General features: G+C 39.9%; 1 protein-coding gene across 2 annotated transcripts in view; it reads right to left on the bottom strand.

Moving 5' to 3' along the window:
• The window catches only part of OSMR (oncostatin M receptor), an 85,779-nt gene that overhangs the window by 31,571 nt on the left and 27,181 nt on the right, over positions 1 to 27,027 (bottom strand). For both annotated transcript variants that reach the window (XM_058430262.1, XM_032136077.2), the window contains exons 3-7: positions 25,561 to 25,733; positions 20,107 to 20,278; positions 17,461 to 17,745; positions 16,090 to 16,225; positions 15,395 to 15,546 (exon numbers count right to left, since the gene is read on the bottom strand). In XM_058430262.1, the coding sequence (XP_058286245.1) occupies positions 15,395 to 15,546; positions 16,090 to 16,225; positions 17,461 to 17,745; positions 20,107 to 20,278; positions 25,561 to 25,733 (918 nt within the window). The remainder of the gene's footprint in view (positions 1 to 15,394; positions 15,547 to 16,089; positions 16,226 to 17,460; positions 17,746 to 20,106; positions 20,279 to 25,560; positions 25,734 to 27,027) is intronic.

The raw sequence follows: 27,027 nt of genomic DNA, 5'->3' as shown, positions 1-27,027 counted from the left end.
TGTTTGTTTATGTAAGCAGTATTACGTTATTACCAGCTTAAAATAATGAGTTATAAGATAGTATTTGCAAGCCTCATGGCTTGCAAAAATCAAAGATAAAAAGGGAGATATTACAACTGATACTGCAGAAATTCAAAAGATCATTAGTGGCTACTATGAACAACTATATGGCAATAAATTGGAAAATCTAGAAGAAATAGGAAAATTCCTAGACACATAAATCTAACAATATTGAACCATGAAGAAATCCAAAACCTGAACAGACCAATAACAAGTAACAAATTTGAACTTGTAATAAAAAGTCTCTCAGCAAAGAAAAGCCTGGGACCCAGTGGCTTCACTGCTAAACTCTACCAAACCTTTAAAGAAGAACTAATACCAATTCTACTCAAACTACTCTGAAAAACAGAGGAGGAGGGAATATGTCCAAAGTCATTCTACTAGGCCAGTATTACCCTGATACCAAAACCAGACAGAGACAGATAAAAAAGTGAAAACTACAGGCCAATATCACTGATGAATATTGATACAAAAATCCTCAACAAAATACTCCCAAACCAAATTCAACAGCACACCAAAAAGATCATTCATCATGACCAAGTGGGATTTATCCCAGGGATGCAAGGATGGTTCAACACATGCAAATCAATAAATGCATAACATCATATCAACAGAATGAAGGACAAAACCCATATGATCGTTTCAATTGTTGCTAAAAAAAAGCATTAGATGAAATTCAACATCCTTTCATGATAAAAGCACTAAAAAAACCAGGTATAGAAGGAACATATATCAACACAATAAAAGTCATATATGACAGACCCATAGCTAGTATCATACTGAATGGGCAAAAACTGAAATCCTATCCTCTAAGATTGGGAACAGGACAAAGATGCCCACTTTCACCACTGTTATTCGACATAGTACTGGAAGTCCTTGCTAGAGCAATCAGACAAGATAAAGAAAGGAAGGGCATCCAAATTAGAAAGGAAGAAGTCAAATTTTCCTTGTTTGCAGATGATATTATATTTGTTAAAACTTAAAGATTTCACCAAGAAACTATTAGAACTGATCAACAAATTCAGTAAAGTTGCAGGATACAGAATCAATATACAAATATCATTAGCATTCCTATATGCCAACAGCAAAAAATCTGAAAAAGAAATCAAGAAAGTAATCCCATTTACAATACCAACAAGTAAAATTAAATACCTAGGAATTAACTTAACCAAAGCAGTGAAGTATCTCTACAATGAAAACTACAAAACACTGATGAAAGAAATTGAAGAAGCCTCAAAAAAGGAAACATATTCCATGTTCATGGATTGGAAGAATCAATATTGTTAAAATGTCCATTCTACTCAAAGCAATCTACATAGTTACTGCAATCCATATCAAAATACCAAAGACATTCCTTACAAAAATAGAAAAAAAATCCTAAAATTTATATGTAACCACAAACCCAGAATTGCCAAAGCTATCCTAAGTAAAAAGAACTGAAGGAATCACATTAGCTGACTTCAAATTATACTACAGAGCTATAGTAACCAAAACAGCATGGTAGTGGCATAAAAACAGATACATAGACCAGTAGAACAGACTAGAGTACCCCAAATAAATCCATACATCTATAGTAAACTTATTTTTTACAAAGGTGCCAGAACACATACACTGGGGAAAGGACAGTCTCTTCAATAAATAGTGCTGGGAAAACTGGATATCCATAAGCAGAAAAATGAAACTAGACACCAATTTCTAGCCACATACAAAAATCAAATCAAAATGGGTTAAAGACTTAAATCTAAGACCTTCAACTATGAAACTACTACAAGAAAACATCGGGGAAACTCTCCAAGACATTGGAATAATTTATGCAAGTAAAATTTCTTGAGTAATACCCAACAACCACAGGCAACCAAAGCAAAAATGGACAAATAGAATCTCATCAAGTTAAAAAGCTTCTGCACAACAAAGGAAACAATCAACAGTGAAGAGACAAACCATAGAATGGGAATACATTTTTTCCAAACGACCCATCTGATAAGGGATTAAGTAACCAGAATATATAAGAAGCTCAAACAACCCTATAGGAAAAATAATCTAATAATCTGATTTTAAAATGGTCAAAAGATCTGAATAGACATTTCTCAACAGAAGAAATACAATTTGCAAACAGGCATATGAAAAAGTGCTCAACATCATGGATCATCAGAGAAATACAAATCAAAACTATAATCTAGCTAGTGGTCTATCCATCCTGTTTATCCTTTCAAAAAACCAGTGTTTGGTTTCATCGAGCCTTTGTATGGGTTTTGGGGTCCCAATTTCATTCAGTTCTGCTCTAATTTTAGTTATTTATTTTCTTTTCTAGCTTTGGGGTCAGTTTGTTCTTGTTTTTCTAGTTTCTCTAGGTGTGATGTTAGATTGTTAATTTGAGATCTTTCTAACTTCTTGATGCAGGCATTTAGCGCTATAAACTTTATTCTTTACACTGCTTTTGCTGCATCACAGAGATTTTGGCATGTTACGTCTCTGTTTTTGTTTATTTCCAAGAATTTTTTTATTTCTTCCTTCATTTTGTTGTTTACCTAAAAGTTTTTATTTTTTTGCATTTATTGAGGCTTGATTTATGGCCGAGCATCTGGTTAATCTTGCAGTATGTTCTGTGTGCAGATGAGAAGAATGTATATTCTGTGGTTGATGGGTGGAGTGTTCTGTAGATGTCTATTAAGCCCAATTTGTCCAGTGTTGAATATAAGTCCAGACTTTCTTTGTTAGTTTTCTCCCTCGATGATCTAATGCTGTCAGTGTGGTGTTGAAGTCCCCAACTATTTTTGTGTGGTTGCGTGGTTATCTAAGTCTCTTTGTAGGTCATAAAATAAGAAGTACTTGTTTTATGATCCTTGGTGCTTCCGTGTTGGGTACATATATATTTAGAATCAATAAGTCTTCTTATTGAATTGAACCCTTTATCATTATGTAGTGCCTTTTTTTTTTGTCTTTTTTAACTGTTGTTGGTTTAAAGTCTGTTTTACCTGACATAAGAATATCTTTTTGCTCTTTTTGGTTTTCCATTTTTATGACAGATCTTTATCCAACCCTTTACTTTGAGCCTATAGATGTCATTACACATGTAAGATGGGTCTCTTGAAGATAGCAGACAGATGGGTCTTGTTTTTTCTTTTTCAATCAATAATTAATTCACTGTGCCTTTTAAGTGGGGGTGTTAAGACTGTTTACATTCCAGATTTATATTGATATAGGAGGTTTTGATCCTATTGTGAAGGTGTTAGCTAGTTGTAGTTTCTATTCTGCGGTTCCTTTATAGGGTCTATGGGCTAGGTACTTAAGTGTGATTTTGTGGTAGCAGGTATTGTTCTTTTGTTTCCACATTTAGAACTTCCTTAAAGATTTCTTGTAAGGTTGGTCTAATGGTAACAAATTCCCTTAGCATTTGCTTATCTGAAAAAATATTTTATTTTACCTTCACATATGAAGCTCAATTTGGCAGGATATGAAATTCTTGGCTGGAATGTCTTTTCTTTGAGAATGCTGAAAATAGACCCCCAATCTCTTGTGGCTTGTAAGGTTTTTGCTAAGAAGTCTACTGTTAGCCTGATGCGGGTCCCTTTGTATGTGATCTGACCTTTTTCTCTAGCTGCATTTAAGATTTTTCCTTTAGTGCTGGCCTTAAACAATCTGGTGACTATATGCCCTAGTGATGTTCATTTTGTGTAGAATTTAGCAGGTGTTCTCTGGATTTCTTGTATCTGGGTGTCTACCTCTCTAGCAAGATTACAGAGGTTTTGTTCTATTATTCCCTCAAATTTGTTTCCCAGATTGATTACTTTTTCTCCTGCTCTCTCAAGAATGCCAATACTTTGTATGTTTAGTGGCTTTACATAATGCCATATTTCTTAAAGACTTTGTTCATTTTTCTAAATTATCTTTATTTTTGTCTGACTAGGTTAGTTTGAAAAAAACATTCTTGAAGCTCTGAAATTCTTTCTTCTGCTTCATCCAGTCTATTAATAAAGCTTTAAATTGTATTTTGAAATTCCTTAAGTGAGTTTTTCAGTTCCAGTAGTTCAATTGATTTCTTTTTAAGATGTTTATCGCTTTTTTCATTTCCTGGACTGATTTAGAAGTTTCTTCATGTTGATTTTCAACTTTGTCTTGGATCTCTTTGAGCTTCCTTACAATTGATGCCTTAAATTCTTTATCTGTCATTTCTGAGTTTCCATTTGGGTTCAGGAGCTAGAGTGATCCTTTGATGTTGTCACAACATTTCGATTTTCATGATGCCAGAATTCTTATGCTTTTTCCTTCTCATCTGGAGGGGGTAAGGTCTTTTGGCTTTGCACCTGTAGCCCTAGGTACTTCTGTCAGCAGGTTTCATTTTGGGCTGCATGGCTTGGCCTATAGGCCAGTAGATGGCACTTGCGGGTAAGAGCCAGCTGCTACACAAGTAGGTGGGTAAATATCCTGTCTGTGTTTACTGTGAAGTGCTCTGTTTTTTCAGGTGAAGCCCTGGACAGTAGAGTGCCCAGTACTCCGGGGTTCCTGTTCTGCAGAGGTAGGGTGACAAATGTGGGCAGAGCTGGAGCCCCTGGCTTGCCCGCAAATACCCCAAAGGTGAGCACAGGCACTAGCCCTGGCAAGGGTGGCTAGGAGAAGCTCCTGTAAGTACACTTAGGTCTCTGTAGGAATAGGGGGTAAGGTGGCTTCACCAGCTCCCCATCCTAGATAGGCAGGAACTTGAGTTGTTTCCCTATCACCCCCCTGTTCTAGGACTTGTGACTCCTAGTTCAGGTGTACCTTATAGTCTATCTGCAGTCCACAATGTGGTTGAAAGCCATGGGAAATGTCTGTTTTGTGACTCTGCGGGAGTGGTTTCACAGCATAATCTCGTTACTCAACCCAATACAGACAGCTTTATGGCTTGTCTGTTCTCTGATGTGGCAGTATTGCTACTTTTTGTATGGGGGGGCTCCACCTTTGGGCCCACGTGAGTGGATGTTGGTTGCGGTGGTGTTGGCTAGTTGAGTCAGCCCAATTTCAGGCCTCGGGGAAGTGGTTGCAGTGAGGTAGGTATTTCCACAGTTCCCAGGCCACTAGATGACCCGCAGGACAACATGTATGAGTTCTGAAGGGGCTAGACTGGGGTTGGGTTAACCTGGAGTTCAGGTGCTGTCTATGATGGGGTGGGGCAGGCTGGCCCCCAGGTCTCCAGCCAAACTAACTCTCAGGCAGGGGCAGGCAGAACACTTAGATGGTGGGAGCCCAAGGGAATATCCCAGGCCAGTGGGAGCTGGGTTTTCAGAAGGACTCTGGGCCACAGCTAAAATGTTCAGGTAGTGGCAGGGAGGTTAGGCTATGGGCCCTTCACTGGGGAGGGCAGGATTTCTCAGCTGAAGCAATGAAGACACACAGCTGTGGGGTACGTGACATGCTCCTGCTTCCTCCCACCCAACTGATGCTGGACTTCACTTTTGGGGGCACGCAAGGGTGCCACACCTTGTTTACTACCTCTAGGAGTGTTGCCCCAGAGGAACTCGGAGCCATGACTGCCCACAGTCTTCAGGTGAGGGTGTGGCTATTATGCTGTTGCCTAAGCCATCAGCCTTGCCCGGAGAAGGGCGGCAGGGGTGGGGGATCGTGTGATCTGCAGTCTGGGTGCTTCCTGGAGGAACACAGAGCCACATTGCCCATAGTGTTCAGGCAGGGGTGCAGTTGGTGCACTAGAAGCCCAAACCAATGAGCCTTAGTGAGGAGCAGTGGGGCAGTCTGGCCACTCCTCAGCACCATAGCAATGGCCTCTACTGGGACTACAGCAGCTAGCACCAGGTTGCTCAGGGATCCAAGGCCTGTGGAGCTCCATGTGGGCTTGAGTGGTACCTCTCTAAAGACTCCAGGCAGCTCTCTGTTAGTCCAGAGGCCTGGGGCAGGGGCAGGTGGGTTCTCATGTGCCCAGGATTACAAAGGTCCATGGTGTAAGTATGGATACCCCAAAACTCTCACTTGTTCACCCTTACCCCACGTTAGGGAGCCTCCCCTGGCCCCACACCAGTCCCAGTAGGAGCTGCCTGGCTTTGCTCATCTCTGTTCTCCATGGGGCCTGCTGCCTCCTTTGTAAATCCTGATGTGAGGTCTTAGACAATCCACTTAAAGAGCTAGTATTTATAGACCACTTTGTTTCCTCTCTGTGAGAGCAGCACACACTAGCTGCTTCTAGTCAGTCCTCTTGAACTAGAAACAAGGCCATCTTAAGAAAGGACCTTGCATCCGTCCTGATTTCTACAAAATCAGAGTACTGTTTGGTCTGCATACCTGATTTAATATTCTGTTTGCTCTGCACATCTGAGTTAAAATTTTTGCAACTGCTCTGGTCTTGGTTTCATTTTGATTTGGTTATGTGCATCTGTAAATAATTTGGCTCTTTTTCTCTTGCTTGCTTTTCAATGTCTTCTGAGAACAAAAATATTGTAAATGGTGGCCACACGATGGCCAATTAAAATCCACTAAGGTGGCTAATCACCATCTAAAATACTGATCTAAACTCCTGGCATTCCTTGACAGGATTTATAGAATTTATTTGGCAAATAGAATGGGATTCCCCAGTATTCAGGCATGCCAAGTATTCTGGCTGGCTACATGGCTTTTCCTCATGCACAGTTTTCAGTCAATGGTCATCTTAAGAATCATTCAACATCCCCAGGCTTGTTTTTCTCGGTACCAAATTAAGAAACTACAACTACAGAATTTTTTAAAATGCTGGCATTTAGGCTCCCAACTTCTTTTTCTCTTTTTTTCTTTTCTTCTTCTTCTCTGCTTACTCTGAATCTATTGACTTTTTCACTTGAATTAAGATATTCTACTGTTGCTAATTTCAAAAGTCAATTAGAAGTTTTTCTTAAGGCATTTCAGCCAAGATAAGAAAAAAAAAAGAGGGGGCTTTCAAATTACAACAGCTCTGTGACAACCAACAACCTAGCCTTGTACACCTAAGAGTCATCCTTTCAGAAATGTAAAATTAGGTTTGCCTTGCTAGCAGTTGCTTAGGGTGATATAATAGCTAATTAAAAGGCTGATAATCTAAAAAGAAAAGAACTAGATAAATGTTTATAAAAAGTTAGGCTCTCAGATTAAACAAGTCAAAATCTTGAGTTCAGAGCAATAATATAAGTTATCTCTGCCTGGCATAAAAATTTTGCTTTGTCTGCCATGCATGAGCCAGAAAAAGCCAAGGGAGTGGGGGACTGTTAAGTACATTTTTCTAAAACATTTCCCCACTTAGGGTGACTAATTGAGCCAACGAGACCGGCAAACAAAAAGATAAATTATTGCTAAAATTGAAGGCCACTTGTAGATTTTGGTCTTCTGAAACGATTTAGCTAGTCCTAGCTAAAATGTAAATATTTGAATGTTTAACCCCTAAACTCATTTGAAACACAAAAAGGGAAGAGGTTTTTAAAAATAAATCTGCTGCAGAAATTGCTTTACCCAAAATTTGGTACCCAGCCTTCATAAAATTACCTATCACGGCAAATAAAATGTAGCCACATGAACAGGTCCCATTTTGTCAGACATATCATTTGAACCCACTTCTCCTTCCATAAACCAGTGCATTGATTTTGAGTTCTTGTTATCTCCCTGTAGGCTGGACTAGATCCTGCATTCCCTTAATTTCCTCCAATATTTGGCTATAACTCTCCAAAACCTGCTCTGTTCCGAAAGCTCTTAAACTGAAGCTGGACAACTTAATATAACTTTCAAGGGACAAGTCTCATGCCTGATGTACGAGCTGCACAGAAAGGTAATTGAACCTGCTAATTCCATACCCAGTGACCTTCAAGCTGCAAATGAGGACAAGAGGTTGACGGCTTTATGCAGTGAACAACTTTTCCCAAGATGATGGGACAAGATTCCCCATCACAATGACACTCTTACCCCTCTTACTTTTTCCTTTCTTAGGTGTATCTTTTTCTTTACAGGATAATAATGTAATTGAAAATTCACAATCAGTAGTTTCTGCGGATAACTTGATAGAACCTGACTCCAGAGCTCCTTTAAGTCATGAAATAAGGAAATATCTGCGCTATTGCTAATACTACATGTTGTATATGGATAAATTCCTCTGGGGAAGTTGAGGCCTGTATACATACAATTTTTTAAATAAATAGGTCACGTAATTACAACAGGTCTCACCTAAGTCCCATGTCATTTGAGTTATTCAATTATCTGCCCTTAAGGTGAGGCTCAAAGCTCAAAACTATTACGCAAACTGGGGTTATCATATTACTATTAACTTTATTTTCCATTTTCCTTTTAAAATTTTATACTTGTTCCTTGTCAAATTTCTGCTGAAGTACTACTCCTAACAGAACAATGCTGGCCCAGCACTTTGAGAGGATGGCCAAAAAACTACAGAATAGATGAAATTGAACTTAACAATGGACGCCGGGAAGGCTTATCCTGAGAGCACCACCCTCCAGACCTCCCTCATTCAAATATGGCTAAAAGGCTTTTGACACTGACCCCTAGTTGCCAATCACTCCCTCCAATGTGAGACCAGACCAGTAATCCAGGACAGGTCCCTCCTGGTTAAAGGATGATCAGCAATGATTTCAGAGAGAGATCTTGATCAAAAGGCAGAAATGTGAAAGTTGTCAGAATAAAAATGGAGTCACGTGATGTTTTAAAACCATCAATAATGAAGCCAGGGAAGGCCATGAAGGGAAGGAGGGTTCTCATGCACGAATATCCAAATAAAAAATTTCTCACAAAAGACTGCAAAAACCATAATCTTGCATAAAGGCCATCACAGTCTTACGCACACACAAAATTTCTGCAGGGACATCTGCCCAGCAACTGCTTGTCCAAACTTGGACTGATACCACCCTTGTTAGTGATCCTTGTAGCTAAGGATAATTATCTCAAAACAATGATATAATCCTCCTCATTTTTCCTTTACATTCCTGAATATGCACAGTTTACTATGGCACACGTATTCCCATTGCAATGTCTAGTCCCGCATATTCTCTTTCAGAGAATCTCCCTCTCTGTTCATTATGTAGAATGACAGCTGGCTAAAAAGGTCAAATATGTGTCACTCATGTGAATGCTCAGACTACCATAGATGCCCTTATGAGAAAGTTATGTCATCATTTTGAGTAACCCATGAGACTTTAATCTGAGCAAGTAACATCCTTCACAGCCCAAGCAACACAATAATGAATGCATTCTCACAGAATATGGTGGGCTTTCCATGAACCCTGTCCTTTGCAAGCCAAGGAAGCCACTGAATGATACTAAAGAACAGCCAACTCACACAGCAACTGAAGAAAGGACATCAACACAGACTACTGGTAGGGTAGTACTCCCATCTGACTAGGATAGTGTGGATACTAAACACTGCTTTCCAGCACAACGAAAACATGCCACTGCAGTGCATGCTGGGAAACACAGCTGGGCGGGGCTGGAGGCCTCCTTCTCATCCTTTAAGACAGCTCTCTTAGAGGCTTTCCATAACCATCCTAATGGCAGCAACATCCCAGGCATTCTCTACCCTATTACTTGAATTTTACCTTCTTTGTATGATTTACCGGTACTTGAAGTTACAGTATTGACTTCTTTACATGTAACACGTTGCTATATATCTACAATCCTCAATCCTGCCCCCAATCCAGCCCTCTCAACACACACTAGCACATGAGTTCCCTAGAGGCAATCACTCAATTTGGTTCATTGCTAGGTCCCCAGTGCCTGCTCTGTTGGAGGGTGAAGCGAGGATTAAGCTGAAATCTAAAGATGTGTAAGAGTTAAGCAGGTAAAAGGAGAAGGGGGGGCATCCCAGTAAAAGTGAACAACATGTATAAAGATAAAGAGATTGTGACAAACCTGTAGGAGACAGAGAAGGCACCTGGCCTCACACTGAAAAAACAACAGGCAGACAAAGAAGGTGGCAGCCAATCTGTGCTGGACCATGAGAGTTACATCAAATGATGTTGTCTATATCCTTAAAAATGCTTTATTAATTTTGAAGCAGCAATAATATGATCAAATTTGGTTTTGAGGTATAGAGAATATGAAGATACTTGTAAATCTGGTAGGAAGCTATATTTTTGGCCCAAGTCAGGAGGGAAGTAAATTGGGCTAAGGAAGTAATTGTGGAGACAGAAAGAAGTGAGTATGTTTTAAAAATGTTTAGAAATAAAAAAAAAATAGTAATTGCAGATGGAGTGAATCTGAAAGATAAAAGGGAGAAAAGTATCAAGAATGATTCCTAAGTAACCAAACTCATACAAGTTTCTGTAATGATTCTGCTATAGTGGAAAGCTTTCAGGTATGATATAAAATATAGGTCCCATCTGGCCAATACAAATGCCAATCTTGGGCAGCAGATTGCAGAAGGTAGCAGCCAACCTGTGCCAGGACATATAGGTCACATGAAGCAATGCTGTCTGTATCTTAAAAAAAAAATGCTTAAGTAATCAAACTCAAACTCAGACCACTGGAGCAGGGGTTCCCAGGAGTAAGAACAGGAAAGAACAGAAGTCCTGCAAAGCAAGGAGCTGAGGAAAACGAGGAAATCCAGTGGCTTGGGAGACTTCCTTCCTCTCTCCTCCAGACACACAGGTCTGATAGATTCCAATCTAACCTTTTAATGTTGCTTCTTGAGGGATGAAAGTGGGGGGCAGGGCTGAAGGTGAAACCCTGACCTGAAGGTTGTTTGGTACAATGAAGAGTGATTAATTATGGTTTTGGGGGTGCCTATATCTCTCTATCCTCAGCTCATCCCTAGGCCATGCTCTGCTTTAGACTTTGAGCTGACAAGGCTGGGGTTTGGCCTGTAGCCTTTCCCTGATATTTGCTGCCTACCAGCATAGAAGATACTTACAGGGGAATTCAAGCTCAGAAACCAGGATAGTGAGACATCTGAGCAGCATGACTATGACAAGAGAAACACGACAAAGTGATTTACAGACTGCAGTGTAGCAGTGGTATTAGAACAAACAGATGAAGAGTTTAAAATTAACAAAATAAACATTAAAAAAGACATACAAGAAATCTATGGATTAGCATAAAGAAGATACAGCGATTCTAAACTATGAACCTGATAAAATGCCCTCAAAATATGTAAAGTTAAAATTCATAGAACTTCAAGGAGAAATAAACAATTTTACCAAAATAGTGAGTAATTTTAACACACCTTTCTCAATTATTGATAGGCTGGTCCGCAAAACCAAGAAAGATACAGAAGGTCTGAACAAAACAATGAACAAACTTAACCTACTTCATCAGAGACTAGATCAATGCTTCTTAAACTTTGATATAGATAGGAAATCACCAGACGACCTTGTTAAAATACAGATTCAGGTTCGGTAGGACTGAGGCGGGGCCTGCGATTCTGCACTTCTACAAAGCTCCTAGGTGATACTGATGCTTCTGGTCCATAGACCACACTTTCAGCAAGGTACAAGCCCACGAAACAGACCCCAACAATTTCAATGAACATGTATCACATAGACACCTTCTATGACCACAGTGAATTTTTCTTAAAAATTAATAACAAAAAAATAAAAATTTCATTTTAGAAAATTTGAAACACAAATTAATTCATGGATTAGAAATGGTATCATATATAGTTTGTTATAATGAAAGCACTGCAATGTTAAGTTAAAACTTATTGGACTGTTGTGGATGCCATAAAACTGGTATTTCAATGGAAATATGTAACTTTAAATATTTTATTTGTGAACTAATATCCAACTTATGAAAGTAAAAGGTACAGAAAAAAATCCAAGAAAGTAGAAGAAAACAGGTAATAAAAATTACAGTGGAAATTCAACAACAAAACACAACAAAAAGAATTAATTTTCAAAGCAAAATTGGTTTCTTTTTAAAAAGAAATCAAAGTAGTTACACTTCTAGCAAGATTACCAAATAATAAGAGCAAAGGCACACATAGATAATATTGTGAACGGAAAAGAAGATACAACCACAGATACAGCAGAAATGAATATGATGATAAAACAACTACTTCAAAATAGACTAAAAGACATTGTAAAAGTAATAAAAGATATTAGAGAACAATATAAATCAGATTTAGCAAACGTCATGGATGAGGGAACAGAACTCAGGAAAGAAATAGATACAAAACAAAAAATAAATTCAAAATTGAAGATGTTAAACTGGAAGTAGTTACCAGAGCAAAAAAACACAACAGATAATTTCTTAAGCAAATAGGAGGTAAAGGGAGAAAAAAAAAATTTAAATAAAATAAATGAAGGGATAAAAGTAATTCAAGAGAAAGTGACAAATATTAAAGATCAGAAAAAAGATTCAATATAGAGTTAGCAGGAATTCCTGAAAAAGAAAACCAAGGGAAGGTGGCCAAGCAAATACCAAAAACTATAATTCAGAAAACTTCCTGAATTAAAAAAACATTTGATACTACATATTGAAAGAATGTACCATATTACTGAACACATCAACCTAGAATAGCCAATACCAAGACAAAGGTTTTAAAGAAAAAGAAAAAAATCCTCCGGGCATCTAGGCAAAAAAGCAAGTAACTTCTAATGGGGAAAAAAATAGATTACCATTACTACTAGGCTTTTCATCAGCCTTGCTGTATGCCAGAAAAAAAAATGCAACAATAAAATTTATGATACTCACGGAAGAAAATATAAGCTAAAAATTTTATATCTATTCAAACTGACCATTAAATACAAAGACCAGAGTAAAACTTTTATTGACATTCAAAAATTCAGGTGACTGTTGTTCCCATAGACACTTTCTGAAGTACTAGGGAATAAATTTCAGATAATCAAAATGACCAGAGAGATATTTGCATAAGCTCTAATGGTGAACATTAAACATATATACTTGTGGACTTACAAGATGCAGCAAGATTTAAAAGGGAGATGATGTAACAGGTAATATCTATGTGCTCTGACAATGATGATATAGTACAATTATTTTTAAATGAGAAAGGAGTTAAAATTTCAAAATGGAGAAAGAAAAAAGGGAAGGATATATGCTAACAATGATTTTAACTGTTTTCAGGAAATTTTTAAGTGCCTACAGTGTTATAGGAGTTAAAAGGGGTCCTTGGGAAGTTTTTGTTTCTTTTAAAGCAGCTCCAGAAATGTTTCTTGTCTAGCAGAAAGGCCCTGACTTTTAGAACCTCTCCCCTACCCAAGCTTCAATGTGCAAATGCTGGCCATTAGAAACAAACTGGGTCCACCCAAACATGGCAATTCACGCTGTCTTCTTCCTTGCCCCAACATGTGCCTAGCAACATGGCAGCCCCCACATATCCCCACGTGTGTAGAACATCAAGGTGCCCTGCATTTGCATATTAAAAGGCTAGGGTGGGAGGGCCAGTTTTTTCCTGGGCTATGTGAATGACATGCCTGGTCAAACCAATCCCCTCAGCCCTATGCAAATCAGAAACCAACTCCTCCAGCCTCCTCATATAAGCAGCCACTATTCTGCTCCACATGGGGTTTTCTCTTTGTTCAAATCCCTCCTCCCTCTGTCTCTGTATGGAGGAGTTGTTTCCTTCTTCCTTCCTTCTTTCTTGCCTATTAAACTTCTCTCTCCTTAAAACCACTCCATGTGTGTCGGTGTCGTTTTATCTAAACCTGAGCGAAACGAAGAACCTGATGTTCCTCCAGTCATTGGAGCCATATCAGTAGCACAAAAAATATGCAAGAAGTATACAAGGGAAAAATTTAAAACTTTATGAAATGATTTTAACAGAGGCCTAAGGAAATATAAAAATATACTATGTCCGCACACAGGAAGATTTAGTAACATACAGATTTTGATCTCTCCAAGTTGCATTTATAGATTAAGTGCAAATCCCGTGAAAAGCCCAGCAGGGGTTTTCATAGAATTTGGTAAATTATCAATTTTACATAAAAGAGTATGGCACCAAGAATAGTAAGGATAGTCCTGAAAAAGAATAGGGTGAGAGACTTACCCTACCCGATGTCAAGACTCATCTGAAACTTTAAGTAAGTTAGTGTAATACTAGTGCAGGAATAAACAGACCAACCAGTGGAATTAAGAATCCAGAACTCTCTTACGCTTTCATAATAGTGAAAGAGGTGGCATGTCAGATCATTAGGGAAGGAAGAGTTATTTGATAAACAGATATGGAAAAATGGTTACCAAACAGAAAAATTCAGTGTCATAACCCTATCTCACTTAATATAAAAAAATCAATCCCAGAAGGATTTGGAATTTGTCTTCTTAAAAACCTTTAAACTTCTTACTAAAAACTTATAGGTGACTGTCCTTCTGATCTTGGGGTAGGAAATGATTATCTTTAAAATATTTTTATAAAATTATCTGCTTTAAAAATGACAAACTTTTGTTAATCAATAGACATATAAAAGAAAGTGAGTTACAAATTGGGAGAAGATATTAGCAGTAAAGAAATGAACAACAAATCAATATCAAGAATATATGAATATTCTTACCAACAAAAAATGTGCAAATTGCATAAGCTTTTCATAAAAGAGAAAACAGATGTGGCCAAAATACTCACGAGATTCGATCTCAAGACTATCATGAAATACCATTTTATAGCCATTTAATTGGCAATAATAAAAAAAAGTGCCAATACCAACTTGGTAAGAATATATGAATCTATAGGGTGGGGGTATAACTGGTATTACTCCTTTGAAAAACAATTTGACCTTATCGTATAAGTTGAACATATTCTACATCTGATCCAACTCTTAAGTATATATGCAAGAAAAACAATTGTAGATGTGTACTGGACACATGTATAAAAATGTTCATATTAACATGTGCCCAAGAGCAAAAATCTTGATACAACCTGCAAATCCATCAAAGGAGATGTATGAATAAAATATTTAATATTTACACAATGAAATACTACACAGCAGTAAAAGTGAATGGACTACAGCAACACTAAACAATATGGGCAAATATTAGCAATTTAATATTATATAAACATAATTACTGAATTATTACATACAGCTTGATGTCCTTTCTATGCATTAAAACCAAACAAAATAAAGGCATTTTTACCATCACATAAGAAATGAGAATACACATGTACACAATTTAAGGTGTGGGCATTATAGGATGAGATATGATAGAAGTTACTGTTAGAGTCCAATTTTTGAAGTTGGGTAGTAAGCTCATTGGTGCTCGTGACATTATTAAAAGAAACAAATAGGGGATGCGTGCATCCATGAGGAGAAACGTGGCATGAACAATAGGTATAAATTCTAACTCTCACCTCCGCTGTGAATGAGGCAAAGATCTACAGCATATTTACTTGATCACACAGTCTGTCAAACAAAGACACGTTAGTGGCCACGGTGGGCTGTGACAACTCTAGTCTCACCTCGATGAGTCAGGTTAAAAAGGATATTGACACTTCTCTTCCTTAAGTAATTTTCAGCTACGAGTGTGAAGTTATACGTTTCTTGTGAGTCTTGAGTTATTTGCCAATTACACCAGTTTTTGTGTGTACAAAGTTTCTTTTCCCCAGAAAATCTTTAAAAACAAAACAAAATAACACAACCATTACAAGGCTTTTACTTTTGTCAAAGCAAATGTATCCCTTATCCCTCAGGGCATACTCAGTTACTGTCAAACTATGTTCCCCATAATGGCATTGATCCATCACCAACAAATACCAATAATGAAAATATTGTTTCTACAAATTTGACATACGTGCTGAAATGTCTTAACATGAATCACTGACTCGTGGCAAGAACATCCCTTAATTTACTTGGAATATTCCTAAAAAGTCAGAAATTGGGTAGACCCAGATTATCAGACAGGACTATTTTCACGTCAAGGTATACATTAACTGTCTTTCTTACCATGCTATGCTAACTGTTCCTTTTTTAAAAACCTCAGGTAGAAAGTATTAGACGTTTGTCACCACTTAAAGGTTTCCTCTTGACCTTGGCAGGTGGTTCTGAAATATTTGTTCAAATTTCCTGCAACATCTAAGTGTAGATTTTTGCCATGTTGTCACAAGCACCTCAAATGAGGAAGAACTTGTCAATAATGTAACCAGAGCCAACTTACGATTCAAATAAGGTGTAGCTTTGGGAAGGCTGTTTAGACCACCCCAAGGCAGTGTCCGTCCCAGGATCCCAAGTACAGTGCAAAGTCTTGAAGTCCTGGGTTTCGCAAGAAAAGTCCTTGGGCTCCTCAAGTACTTCTGTCCATACAAAGGAAAACAGACCTAGTTAAATCTTTTTATTGGAAGATAAGCCAAATGGAAAGCTCTGTGTAGAGTCTGAAGTCACAGAGTTACTCTGAACGATGAAGGGGTCACTGAGGTGGAAGGCTACCTATCAACAGCCTCCAAAAGTCACTTTTCAGGGGCCACCTCATCTTGGCCCCTTCTCCTTCCTACCCTTGTGATTTTCTGAGATGTCATGGGCATGTGTGGTCCATGTTATGCAAGTGGCTGATGCTGTGTCCATTTGACAAGGGTTGTATCCCCAGTGCCCGCCAATGTTTCATTTCGGGTGCTGTGGCTCACATTATGCTTCGGGGATGCAAGAAAATCAGATTTGTAAACGTGCTAAATTCAACAGGCGGGAGTTGAGTGTTCAGGGAATGGCAAAGCACCTCCAAATCCCCAGAGTTACTGCTGCCCTTAGTGGCCAAGCTAAGGGGACACAGATGAACCAGGCATCCAGGAGACTGGAGACTTCCTTTGGCAAGGGAGGCAGGGAGGGAGATGATCCCTACTGTGCAGGGGAAGGAGATGCTCAAAACAAAATACAGGAGGCCACTAGTTGTGCACACACAGATCTATATAAAAATCAAAATGTTCCCACTCCACTAATAGATCCGATGGAACCAATTTACTGCACAGTTACGAACAGTAATGGCCTCCATTTGCTGACTGCACGCAGCTACTACTGGGGCCAGGCACTACCCACATTCATTAATCCTCACAATCACCATCACTGTCCCCATTTTACAAAGGAGGAAACTGGCTCAGAGAGGCTAGGGAACTTGGCAAGATGACACACCCAGCCAGGGAAAGAAGATTCAAACCCAGGTCTCCTAGGCCACAACCCTGGCTGACTCCGTGGTTGTCCAATCTGTAGCTCCTACCCTCCCTCCATGATCCCGAAGTAATTCCAGCATGGCTGGGCAAAAAAGGGTATTTTCCCAGGGGTCCAGGTCATGACCTGAACTGTCTCTTCTTTAATACTATCGATTTCTAGGAATACAACTCTCAGTAAGGACAAGAAAACAACAGGAAATCCCGGAAATATTACTGAAGGACATTGACTTCAGAGCCTCTCCTGGAAAACTTGGGAAACAAAAGAAAATCAAGATCATGGATAGAAATGTTTATTTGTCTTCTAGTAAAGGAGATTTAATCTATTCCTCAGGAAATGAGAAGAAAGGGCCACAGAGAATTTGCACACTTACTTGAGACAAAAAGAACGATGCCTCGTATGCCTTTACTGACATTTCCTTGACTCGCCTCACAATAGACATTTGTCCCTTTATTCCTAACGAAAGGCACACTATTCAAGCTGAATGCAGTTACATGTGGATCAAGTTGTTCTCCATGAATCTGTTTCCCTTCCAAATAACAGGATACATTATTTTCAATGTTCTTAGAAACGTAACAAATGGTAACATTGGAGCCTTCTTCCACCAGCTTATCTTTAGGGAAAACGAACAATATATCCCGTCCAAAAGAATCTTGTACTGCAAGAAAAAAAAAATAGCCAAGTTAGAATCGCCCTCAAAATTCAAGCCTCTTAAAACAAGTTATCCATCTGCCTTCAGCAGATAACTTCAGCTTTTTCTACCTCCTGGAGAAAACAGCAACCTAAATTTCTCTGCCAAACCTCTACCCTCTGGTGCATGCAAGACAATCCTTTCCACCGCTGCTCCTATTGTTACACTGATACCACTGCTGTTGCTCTGACTGCCACAGACAGCACATTACTATTACCACTCTGATAATCGCATGATTGCCATCGCTGGGTTATTGTAACTGCTTTCTATCAGGTTATTGTAACTGCTTTCTATCAAGTCCCAGCCCTGCCGAAGGCCATGTTAAGTGTTTATGTACATTATCTCATGTTGTTCTTAGTACCTTATAACAACAGGTCAGGTAGGACTTGGCCAAAGTTTGCTCAGTTAGAAAGTGGCAAAGCCACATTCAGACTGGCAAGGTCTATGCAGCTCCAAAATCCCTCATAATCTCTTCATTGCACTGGAGATCATATCTCTTCCACCTTCTCAGAAATGCCAGTCCCTCAAGTGTGAGGGGTCTTTGAAACGCTCATTTTTGAAAGTTTTTTAAAAATCCAACCTTCAAGCGATTCTTGTGCCTCAGCCTCCTGAGTAGCTGGGACTACAGGCATGTGCCACCAAACCCGGCTGATTTTTTTGTATATTTAGTAGAGCTGGGGCTTCGCCATGTTGTGCAGGCTGGTCTCGAACTCCTGAGCCCAGGCAATCCGCCCGCCTCGGCCTCCCAAAGTACTAGGATTACAGATGTGAGCCACCACACCCAACCTCTTACTATCTTTTTAATATCTTTTCTGTCCCTGTGTATGTGTCCTTCTTTCCACAGTAGGATGTAATGGTTAAGCACACGACCTCTGGAGCCAGACTGTCTGGGTTGGAGGTCCAGCTCCAGCACTTAGTGGCGTGGTGACCTTGCATGGCTTCTTTAACCTCTCAGTGCCTCAGTTTCCTTATCTGTGAAGTGAGGATAAGAAGTCCTTTTATAGGCTGGGCGCGGTGGCTCACGCTTGCAATCCCAGCACTTTGGGAGGCCGAGGCGGGCGGATCACGAGGTCAGGAGATCGAGACCACGGTGATGCAGTCCAGTGCTGAAAGATGAATCCAGAGAGGGGAGCAGTCGGGAGTCGGCCATGATCCACCTGTCTCAAAAAAAAAAAAAAAAAAGTCCTTTTGTAGGACTGATATGAGAACTAAATATGTATAGTACTTTAAAATGTGACTAGGTCATAGATTTAATTCAATTATTATTATCTCATTAGTATTATTAGTTTAACGCGAGCAAAAGAAACTGACAAAACCTACTCTAAATTTTAATGACAACAAAATTAAATTATCAGTATTAAAGAATATTTAAAATATATTTATCCATAATCTTATTTTTCAAATAACACACCACTTTCATTTTTCCATATTCCGCTCCCCTTCCCCCCACCCCCCCGTCTAGATTTGGGGGGGCTACAATTTGAGTCCACCACCTGTTGTTTTTTGGTGTGCGTGTGAGGGAGAGAATCTCGCCCTGTGGCCCAGGCTGGAGTACAGTGGTGTAATCTAGGCTCACTGCAACCTCTGCCTCCTGGGTTCAAGCGATTCTCCTGCCTCAGCCTCCAGAATAGCTGGGACTACAGGCGCCCGTCACCATGCCCAGCTAATTTTTATATTTTTAGTAGAGACAGGATTTCACCATGTTTCCCAGGCTGGTCTTGAACTCCTGACCTCAAGTGATCCGCCCGCCTTGGCCTCCCAAAGTGCTGGGATTACAGGCATGAGCCACCATACCCGGCCCTGTTTTGTAAATAAAGTTCTATCAACAAAGCCCTCTCATTGGTTTACACACTATCTATGGCTGCTTTCACACTACAGTAGCAGAGTTGAATAGTCACAACAGCGACTGTATGCTCTGAAAAAGCTTACACTATCTCTTATCTGGCCCTTCACAGAAAAATGTTCCCAACCTCTACTCTAGACGCATACACAGTTTGTGTTGCTCAAATAAATACATATGTACAATTTATGTCTTGCTTTGTTCACTTAGCATTTATAATACACAAACTTTACACGTTTTGAAAACAAATACAAAATTGCCTGAATCTGCACAACTGTCTCAATGAGTAAGTTCAGGAGCAAGACTTCAGACTATATCTTCCAGTGCCAAGTTTCACACCTGTGTTTTTTAGTTCCCATAGGAGCCAAAGGAAAATAATGTCAGTGTCTACCCAGGGTTCCTCAAAGGAGATTTCCACTATTTGACTATTGCTACTCATTAAAAAATATATTAAACCTTTTCACTCTTGTGACCATCTCACTTCTTACCACTGACTTCCTCCCAGGAACTCCAGTTGCTCCAGAAATTTGGCTCAGGGAACTTGGCATCGTCCACCAAACTCTTTATTCTTACAAAGTGTGTTGCACATTCCAAAGGGAGCTTGGATTCCCAGCTCCAATGCAGAACCTGGTTCCACTTCACAGTGGTGCTGTAATTCTCCTAAAAGCAAAGAGAAAACAATTGGAAACACATAGCCATCTTGTCCTATAAAATAGCTTGACTTGACTTTTTCCAAAGCACAAACCTAAGACCCCATTTCAGGTCCACAATATGTACCAGTGAAGTCCGCTTCTGCTAGTCAATTCCCCATGCTCTGATGCCTCGCATGGGAGCCAGCTATGACCTCCTGCCTTTTGAAAACTGAGCTTCCAATCCCTATGGTCTTCTAATTCCAGGGGACTCATGTGGAATAAGCGGGAGAGAAAACAGAAGCTACTCAGGTCTTGGGGAAACAGATCAGAGACGGAAGGTGCACACTGTGCCAGTCCCAGAGAATCTGCTAAGAAAGTTCTTGAAAAGTAGAGAATTAACAGTCATCCTTTTAAAAAAAATTGATCGTTTTTTAAAATTATTCATCTTTAGCAAGGTTTGGATTAGGATGGTCAAATCTCAGTCAAGAAAGCAGTCTTTCATGGCACACCAGAAGTTCCATTTTCTCTCGGAAGTTGACAGATGGTTCTCTGAGTCTCCCTTGGTTTTCTGTCTCTTGTCCTTTCAGATATGGTGGCCACATGGCCACATTCCATCTCTTGGGCTCCATCTGTCAGACTCTTATGCCCTGAAGATGTCAATGACACAAAATGTCTTACACTGTTCTCTAGGAAGCTTGTCTAAGTTGAACTGTAATTTGGGCTTTTGACACAGCCTTTAGCCTTCATCTGTCTGAGATGCTAATTCCATTCTCTAATTCCACAGGCTTCAGTGGTTCCTTTACACCTTGCCCTGTCATGCAAGGCCTTCTATAATCTGGCTCCAACCCACCAGTCCCTTGCAGGTATCATCTCTCCAAACACAGCGCCTCCCCCACACTTCTGGATATGCCTTATGCTTTCAGACCTGTCTGCTCAGGCAATGTCTTCCACTCCCTGCTATATGGGGATCTGTCCTATTCTTCAAGCCTAGGTTATGCCCCTTCTCCTTCATGAAGCCTTTCTTGCTCTTTCCTCTGCATTCCTCTTGTCTCCACCCCTTCTGAGGCCCTCCTATATACTGCAGCTAGCGGTTGGTATATCAACTGTGACTCTAGCATGGTCCCGAGGGAGCAGGAACCATGCTCTCTTCTTCATGTCCCCCATAGCTCCAGGCATGCTTTCTCCTCAATGTGCCTCTTCCAAGACTCCTGTTTCCTGCCTCACAGCTGCAAGGTGGAGACAACACACACTTGACACTTACTGGGGGAACCTGAGTTCGAGTCTGCATCCACGTTTCTAAGAGCGAATAATAAGTCCTCAGTAAAGGGGATGGGACAAGTCACATGTCACACACTGCTTGGCATTAGCAACTCGAAGGCCTTCTTCTATTTATGCCTGCCCCCTATTCAGGTCACAAACTTGAAACAGTGCCCCTGACAGAATTAAACCCAGCCCCGGGCTGAGAACATCCTAGTCCACCCAGGGGGCATTTAATTGTGGGCTTCCTTTCTCACTCTCTGCAGACTGTGTTTTTTTTAATGTTTATATTTTATTTCCATTTATTGCATTACTTTACTCCTAGATCACAAAATATGTTCCTTTAACAAGTTGTGAGGTCCTGATCCATGAAACTCTCACTATTTAACATGAGCAATGTCAAGTACATTTTGCTTAAATATTTTTAAAATTTAAGAGCAAATATCCTAGGACTTTGGGAGGCCAAGGCGGGCAGATCATGAGGTCAGGAGTTTGAGACTGGTCTGACCAACATGGTGAAACCCCATCTCTACTAAAAATATAAAAATTAGCCAGGCGTGGTGGTGCGTGCCTGTAATCCCAGCAACTCAGGATGCTGAGGCAGGAGAATCGCTTGAACCCGGGAGGCAGAGGTTGCAGTGAGCTGGGATTGCGCCACTGCGCTCCACCCTGGGCAACAGAGTGAGACTCCATCTCAAAAACAAACAAACAAAAAAAAGAGCAAATATTTCCTCTCTTCCCCCAGATCCCTGCTAGAAGGAAGTACATCAATAATGGCAACCTCACTCTAATGCCAACAAGTCACAGACTGAATTTTACCTCCCTTCTGTCCCTTAAATGCAGCCCCTTCTCTCACTCGAATCTCTGCTTTGGCTGGACCCCGCAGCTTGCTTCCTAGCGGCCACAAATCCCTTGCCCCAGTTCCCCACCACACTCCGCTGTGTGGCTGTTCAAATCAGAGCTTGCCACTTCCTTTGTTCTTATTGCCCTTGGGATAAAAAAACAAAACCTCAGCATGCACCCCATGGTCCTGTGCATCTAGGCCTGTGCCCGTCGTCATGTGCTCAGGGATCCAGCACCACAGTGGACTTTCAGGCCTGGAAATTCCCTTCTCTCAGGGCCTCTGCTCATGCCTGTTGGGTCTGCTCAGAGCACTCTTTTCTACTCTACTTGCTAAAGTAACTTCTATCCTCTTGCATATTTGGTCTCAAACAGCCCTTTGTCCAAATTGTGGGAGAAGCTGAGGCCTAACCCCAACCTCATAGCATCTCATCAGTGACCTGCACACACAGCCCACGTGTAGAATACCCTATTCGTGTGTTCACCTCCTCATTCTTTCCAGCGTGCTCAGCGCTGACATTGCCACATTGCACACAATGCCTGATCTGGGCGCACAGGCTAAAACTCTGGACTGAATGATTTAATCATTTCATTAATACGCAATGAGTTGTATTTCTCCCAGACACTACTTATGTGTAGAAACTGTTTAACCGCAACTTCTGCTTTGTGGTCTTTACAGCCCTGTTAATGTAGGAGATAAAACTTTTCCTTAAATATAGCAATTCAGTGATTTTTTTTCTTTAAATATGATGAATTGTCTTTGGGTCATTTCATTCATTGAAGCGGCAAGTTTAATTTGACCCTTGCAGACATCAGTAAGTCACAAGAAATTGGCACACACATTTACACAGAAGTCTAACAGAGGTCACTGATTTGTTACTGAGACATTTGACTCCCACACCTGGCCTCCTTCCAAGCTTGAGCTCTTACTCCACTTTGCCTTCCTATGCCATTGACAAAAAGCAAAAAGCAAAGGGAAGGGGAGGACCATGACCCAGGAGGGCAGGACCATGCAGTTCAGGGTTCCAAATGGCCAGTACCATCCAGGAGACAGCTCAGTGCCTCTGGTCCAGCTGCAAGTGCTCTTCCTTTGGCTTGTTTGGGAACAGAGGTGTCTGAGACATTGAGTCCAGAAGCTTCCCCCCATCCCTCAGCACGAATGACAGTGCACTGTCAGGCTTGCACTACAGGGAGCTTCCCTGTATAAGGGAGATTTTGGCCTAAACAGAAGCAGCATCCTTCTCCTTAACTGCAGGAAGATCTTACAGTTCTCCCCAACTTCAGGCATGAGTGATTCAGACAAGCGTTTCTCAAGGCATCATCTATTCCATAGGACATATGTCCACCCATGGCCTGGGGACTGCATTTGACTGTCATCCCTTTCTGGGCACAGGGGTGAAGGATGATCCCACCCTGCCTCTGTCACCTGGAGCAACACATCAAACCTCTCTGTGCTGTGATTTCTCCACTGTTGTAGTCAGGCTGGGTTGGGTGTTGTGAGGACAACATGATAGACAAGGCCAAACTCTACCCTGAGGGTCTTGAGCCCTAGAAGTTTACAGAAATAGTCTAAAATAGCTGCTTTCCCTCGAAAAGAGGACTCTTATGGGAATCAAATAGGAAAACAGATATGAACAATTGCTTTTTAGGAAAATAAAGAAAAAAATCCACTTGGTATATGGCTAATATTATTTTTTCTAACATAATAATAGATATGAGTTGTCTTTTGGAAAAATAAAGAATGGGATCCATGTAGTCTATGGTTAATGTTATTTTTGCTAGTGGTGCTAAGTGCTAGTTTTCCACAATTCCTCCAGTACTTCCACCTCAATTTTTCTTTTTGTAGATAATCCTTAGTCTCAATATGACCTTTGCTTCAATATTTTACTGGGCGCAAATTACCAACGAGTGTACCCATTAAACAGCAAACCAACACGGCACATGGATACGTATGTAACAAACCTGCACATTGTGCACATGTACCCTAAAACCTAAAGTATAATAAAAAAATACAAACATTCAGACTCACTAGTATACGGTGGGATAGTGGAAAGATGTGTTGTTAGCAGGGAGTAAACAGCGACACACAAGTATCGCTGTTGCTGAAAGTCATCATACTACATAAGTCTCATTGTGGGAAACTGCCCTTTGAGAGGTAGAATTATAGACTTGGTATGAATCCTAAATAGACAGAGTCAAAATTTTATTTAACTTGCGTAGATCTCAAATTTCAAGAGTGAATATGGAAAGTAACTGAAAATGTTAAAATTAGTGACTTGTATGCTTTACCAAAGGAACTAACCATGCTGTATCTGTATACCCAAAGCCCCCACTGCCTGGATGAAGAGTGGAGCCTGGTTGAGCTGACAGAGGGCCCAAGCACAGTCCTAGGCTTCTCTTACCTGTAGGAAAATTTTCAGTTCCTTTCAATGAGAAAACATTCCACTGTCCTTAATATCCCATGAAATGAGTGAACATTATGTGCACATAGATTACTAGAGTTCCTAGATGAGAAACGGAAATCATCAACCACTAATGTGCCCCAGTGCACTAGATGGGGATACCTCAGGCAAAACTGACCCAATAATCATTTGAACTAAGTGAAAAATCCACCCCAAAGAATTCAAAGACAAAAAGAGTGTGAAATTCAGTATTTTCTTAATTTAATTTGTTGCGGAAAAAGCCACATGTGAGGCAACAAAGGACACAGGAAGTTACTCTCCAACATGGCTCCTTGTTGGATGGAACATTAAGCGCTAGTACTTACTCTTCCCTGCATTTCAGCGGGGTATAGGCTAAGAAACTGTCAGGAAGCTACACTGGAAAGAAAAATGTTGCCAAATTATTACATCTTATTTAGGAAAATCTCTGGAGGACAGAGAAGAAAGAGGTAGGAGAATGAAATGGTTAATCTTTGTGGCTCTCTGGAATCCAGTATTCACGAGGACAGACTCAACAGTCTTCTTAGAAGACAGAGCAAAACAGAGAAAATCTATTTTCTTAGTGCATCCCATTCTACCTGCCAAACCAAAGTTGTCATGTTACTTTGTCCTGGATCCTTAACTGAAAATGCAGAAATGTAATTGTTTAGACAAACTGTTTTGGGCTGCTAATATGTTTCCAAAACGAGAATTTTTCAGATGTTATAAAAGAAAAACATGGTGTCTTTTTTAAAGATGATTTTTTAAATATTGAGCCAAAGAAATTACTTACCACCCAGATGACATTGGATGTTTCAATCCTACTGATCTGGATCTGAAATACCATTTTCAATTCCTGATGATAAGGAAGATTGTGGACAGTCCATTGTAAATGCAAACTCTGATGTGTAGAATTGGTGGAAACTTTAAGTGATACAGGAGTCAATGGTAAATGTTCAGCCAAGACTGAAAAGATCAACATGAAGTATGAAATAATATTTAATGGGAGCATGATTGAAGAGTCAGAAGTAATTAAACTTGAATATCATCATTATTTAGCTCTGGAAAATATTGCTCATATGTGCATCCTGGAATCAGACACTTTGGAAATCTGGAAGAGAATTTAGAAATCACTTAGCAGACACAGAAATTAAGATCTAGATGAATGAAGTGACTTGCTTAATAACATACAGCAAGCTCATACATTGATAAACAGGTAAACGAAACAGAAGGATCCTTTATTGAACAATCTAACTGGTTTGGAAATTTATAACAAGACTGAAAAAAAGAAAGAAGACTTTTTGATGGAAATATTATATTTCTGAAAATCAGAAATGGAAGTTTCCTTTTTGAAAGTCAATATTTTATAGTTTGGTAAAAGACTACAATGTGGGAGCATGTCTTATCTGTAGACATGGTCATTTGTGTCTCAATGTGTTTAACTTAAAAGATAAAGACTAGCAAGAATTAACTGAACTCTTTCGATGAGACCAGCAACATACCAAGCATTTGATGTGAAACAAAATAATTGTGACAAGGTTCCCAGCTCAAAGAAGGAAGCTAGTTGGAGAGACGTGATGAACTCATATGAAATAATCAAGAGATTGGAATTTTAGACTAGTTAGTGGTACGACACAGTCTGTAAAAGAATAGGAATTCAAACATGAAACAGATTTGCTGAAGTTAGTGGCTTTGGGAAGCAGCAGCCTATCTCTTAGGCTGACTGCAAAAACCACCAATGGCACCACTGCAAATAGCTTGCACACAGAGGTCTAAGCAGATATATCTGCTACTAGAGAGAGAATGTGTCCTGACTGAGTTAAGTCACTGCTGATTCTCAAAGAAGAACAAATCATGACTTTCCACTTAAGAGGAGAAAAACACCATATAGATTGGAAAATAATTGTGTATTGCTGATTCAACTATTTCGACTGTGAGGGTATCAGAAGTAAACTGGGAGTGGTAAAAAGGTATTGAAAAGATAAAGCCTGCATCGATAAAATCAGCTGCTATCTGATGACTCATAGCGTAAGAGATATCATCTTTTAAGCATTCAGTTTTCTAGTTTCAGGGGGATTTCCCCTTGCCATTTGAACCCCTCAAACATTAAGTTTAAATGGTAAGAGATTACCTCATTTTGATAATAAACAATGGGAACAGTCTCTAATACTGAAAAAGTGTCCCCAAATTGCCATTCTGTACATGCTGTTTTTCTCATAGGGAAGTAAAAATAACAACAATGAAATTGAGCACATGTTAT

The sequence above is a fragment of the Hylobates moloch genome, unplaced genomic scaffold (assembly GCF_009828535.3).
Source record: "Hylobates moloch isolate HMO894 unplaced genomic scaffold, HMol_V3 SCAFFOLD_17, whole genome shotgun sequence".
Taxonomy (NCBI): Eukaryota; Metazoa; Chordata; class Mammalia; order Primates; family Hylobatidae; genus Hylobates; species Hylobates moloch.
Note: the sequence above shows the minus strand (reverse complement) of the source record. Positions and strands in the feature narration are given on the sequence as shown.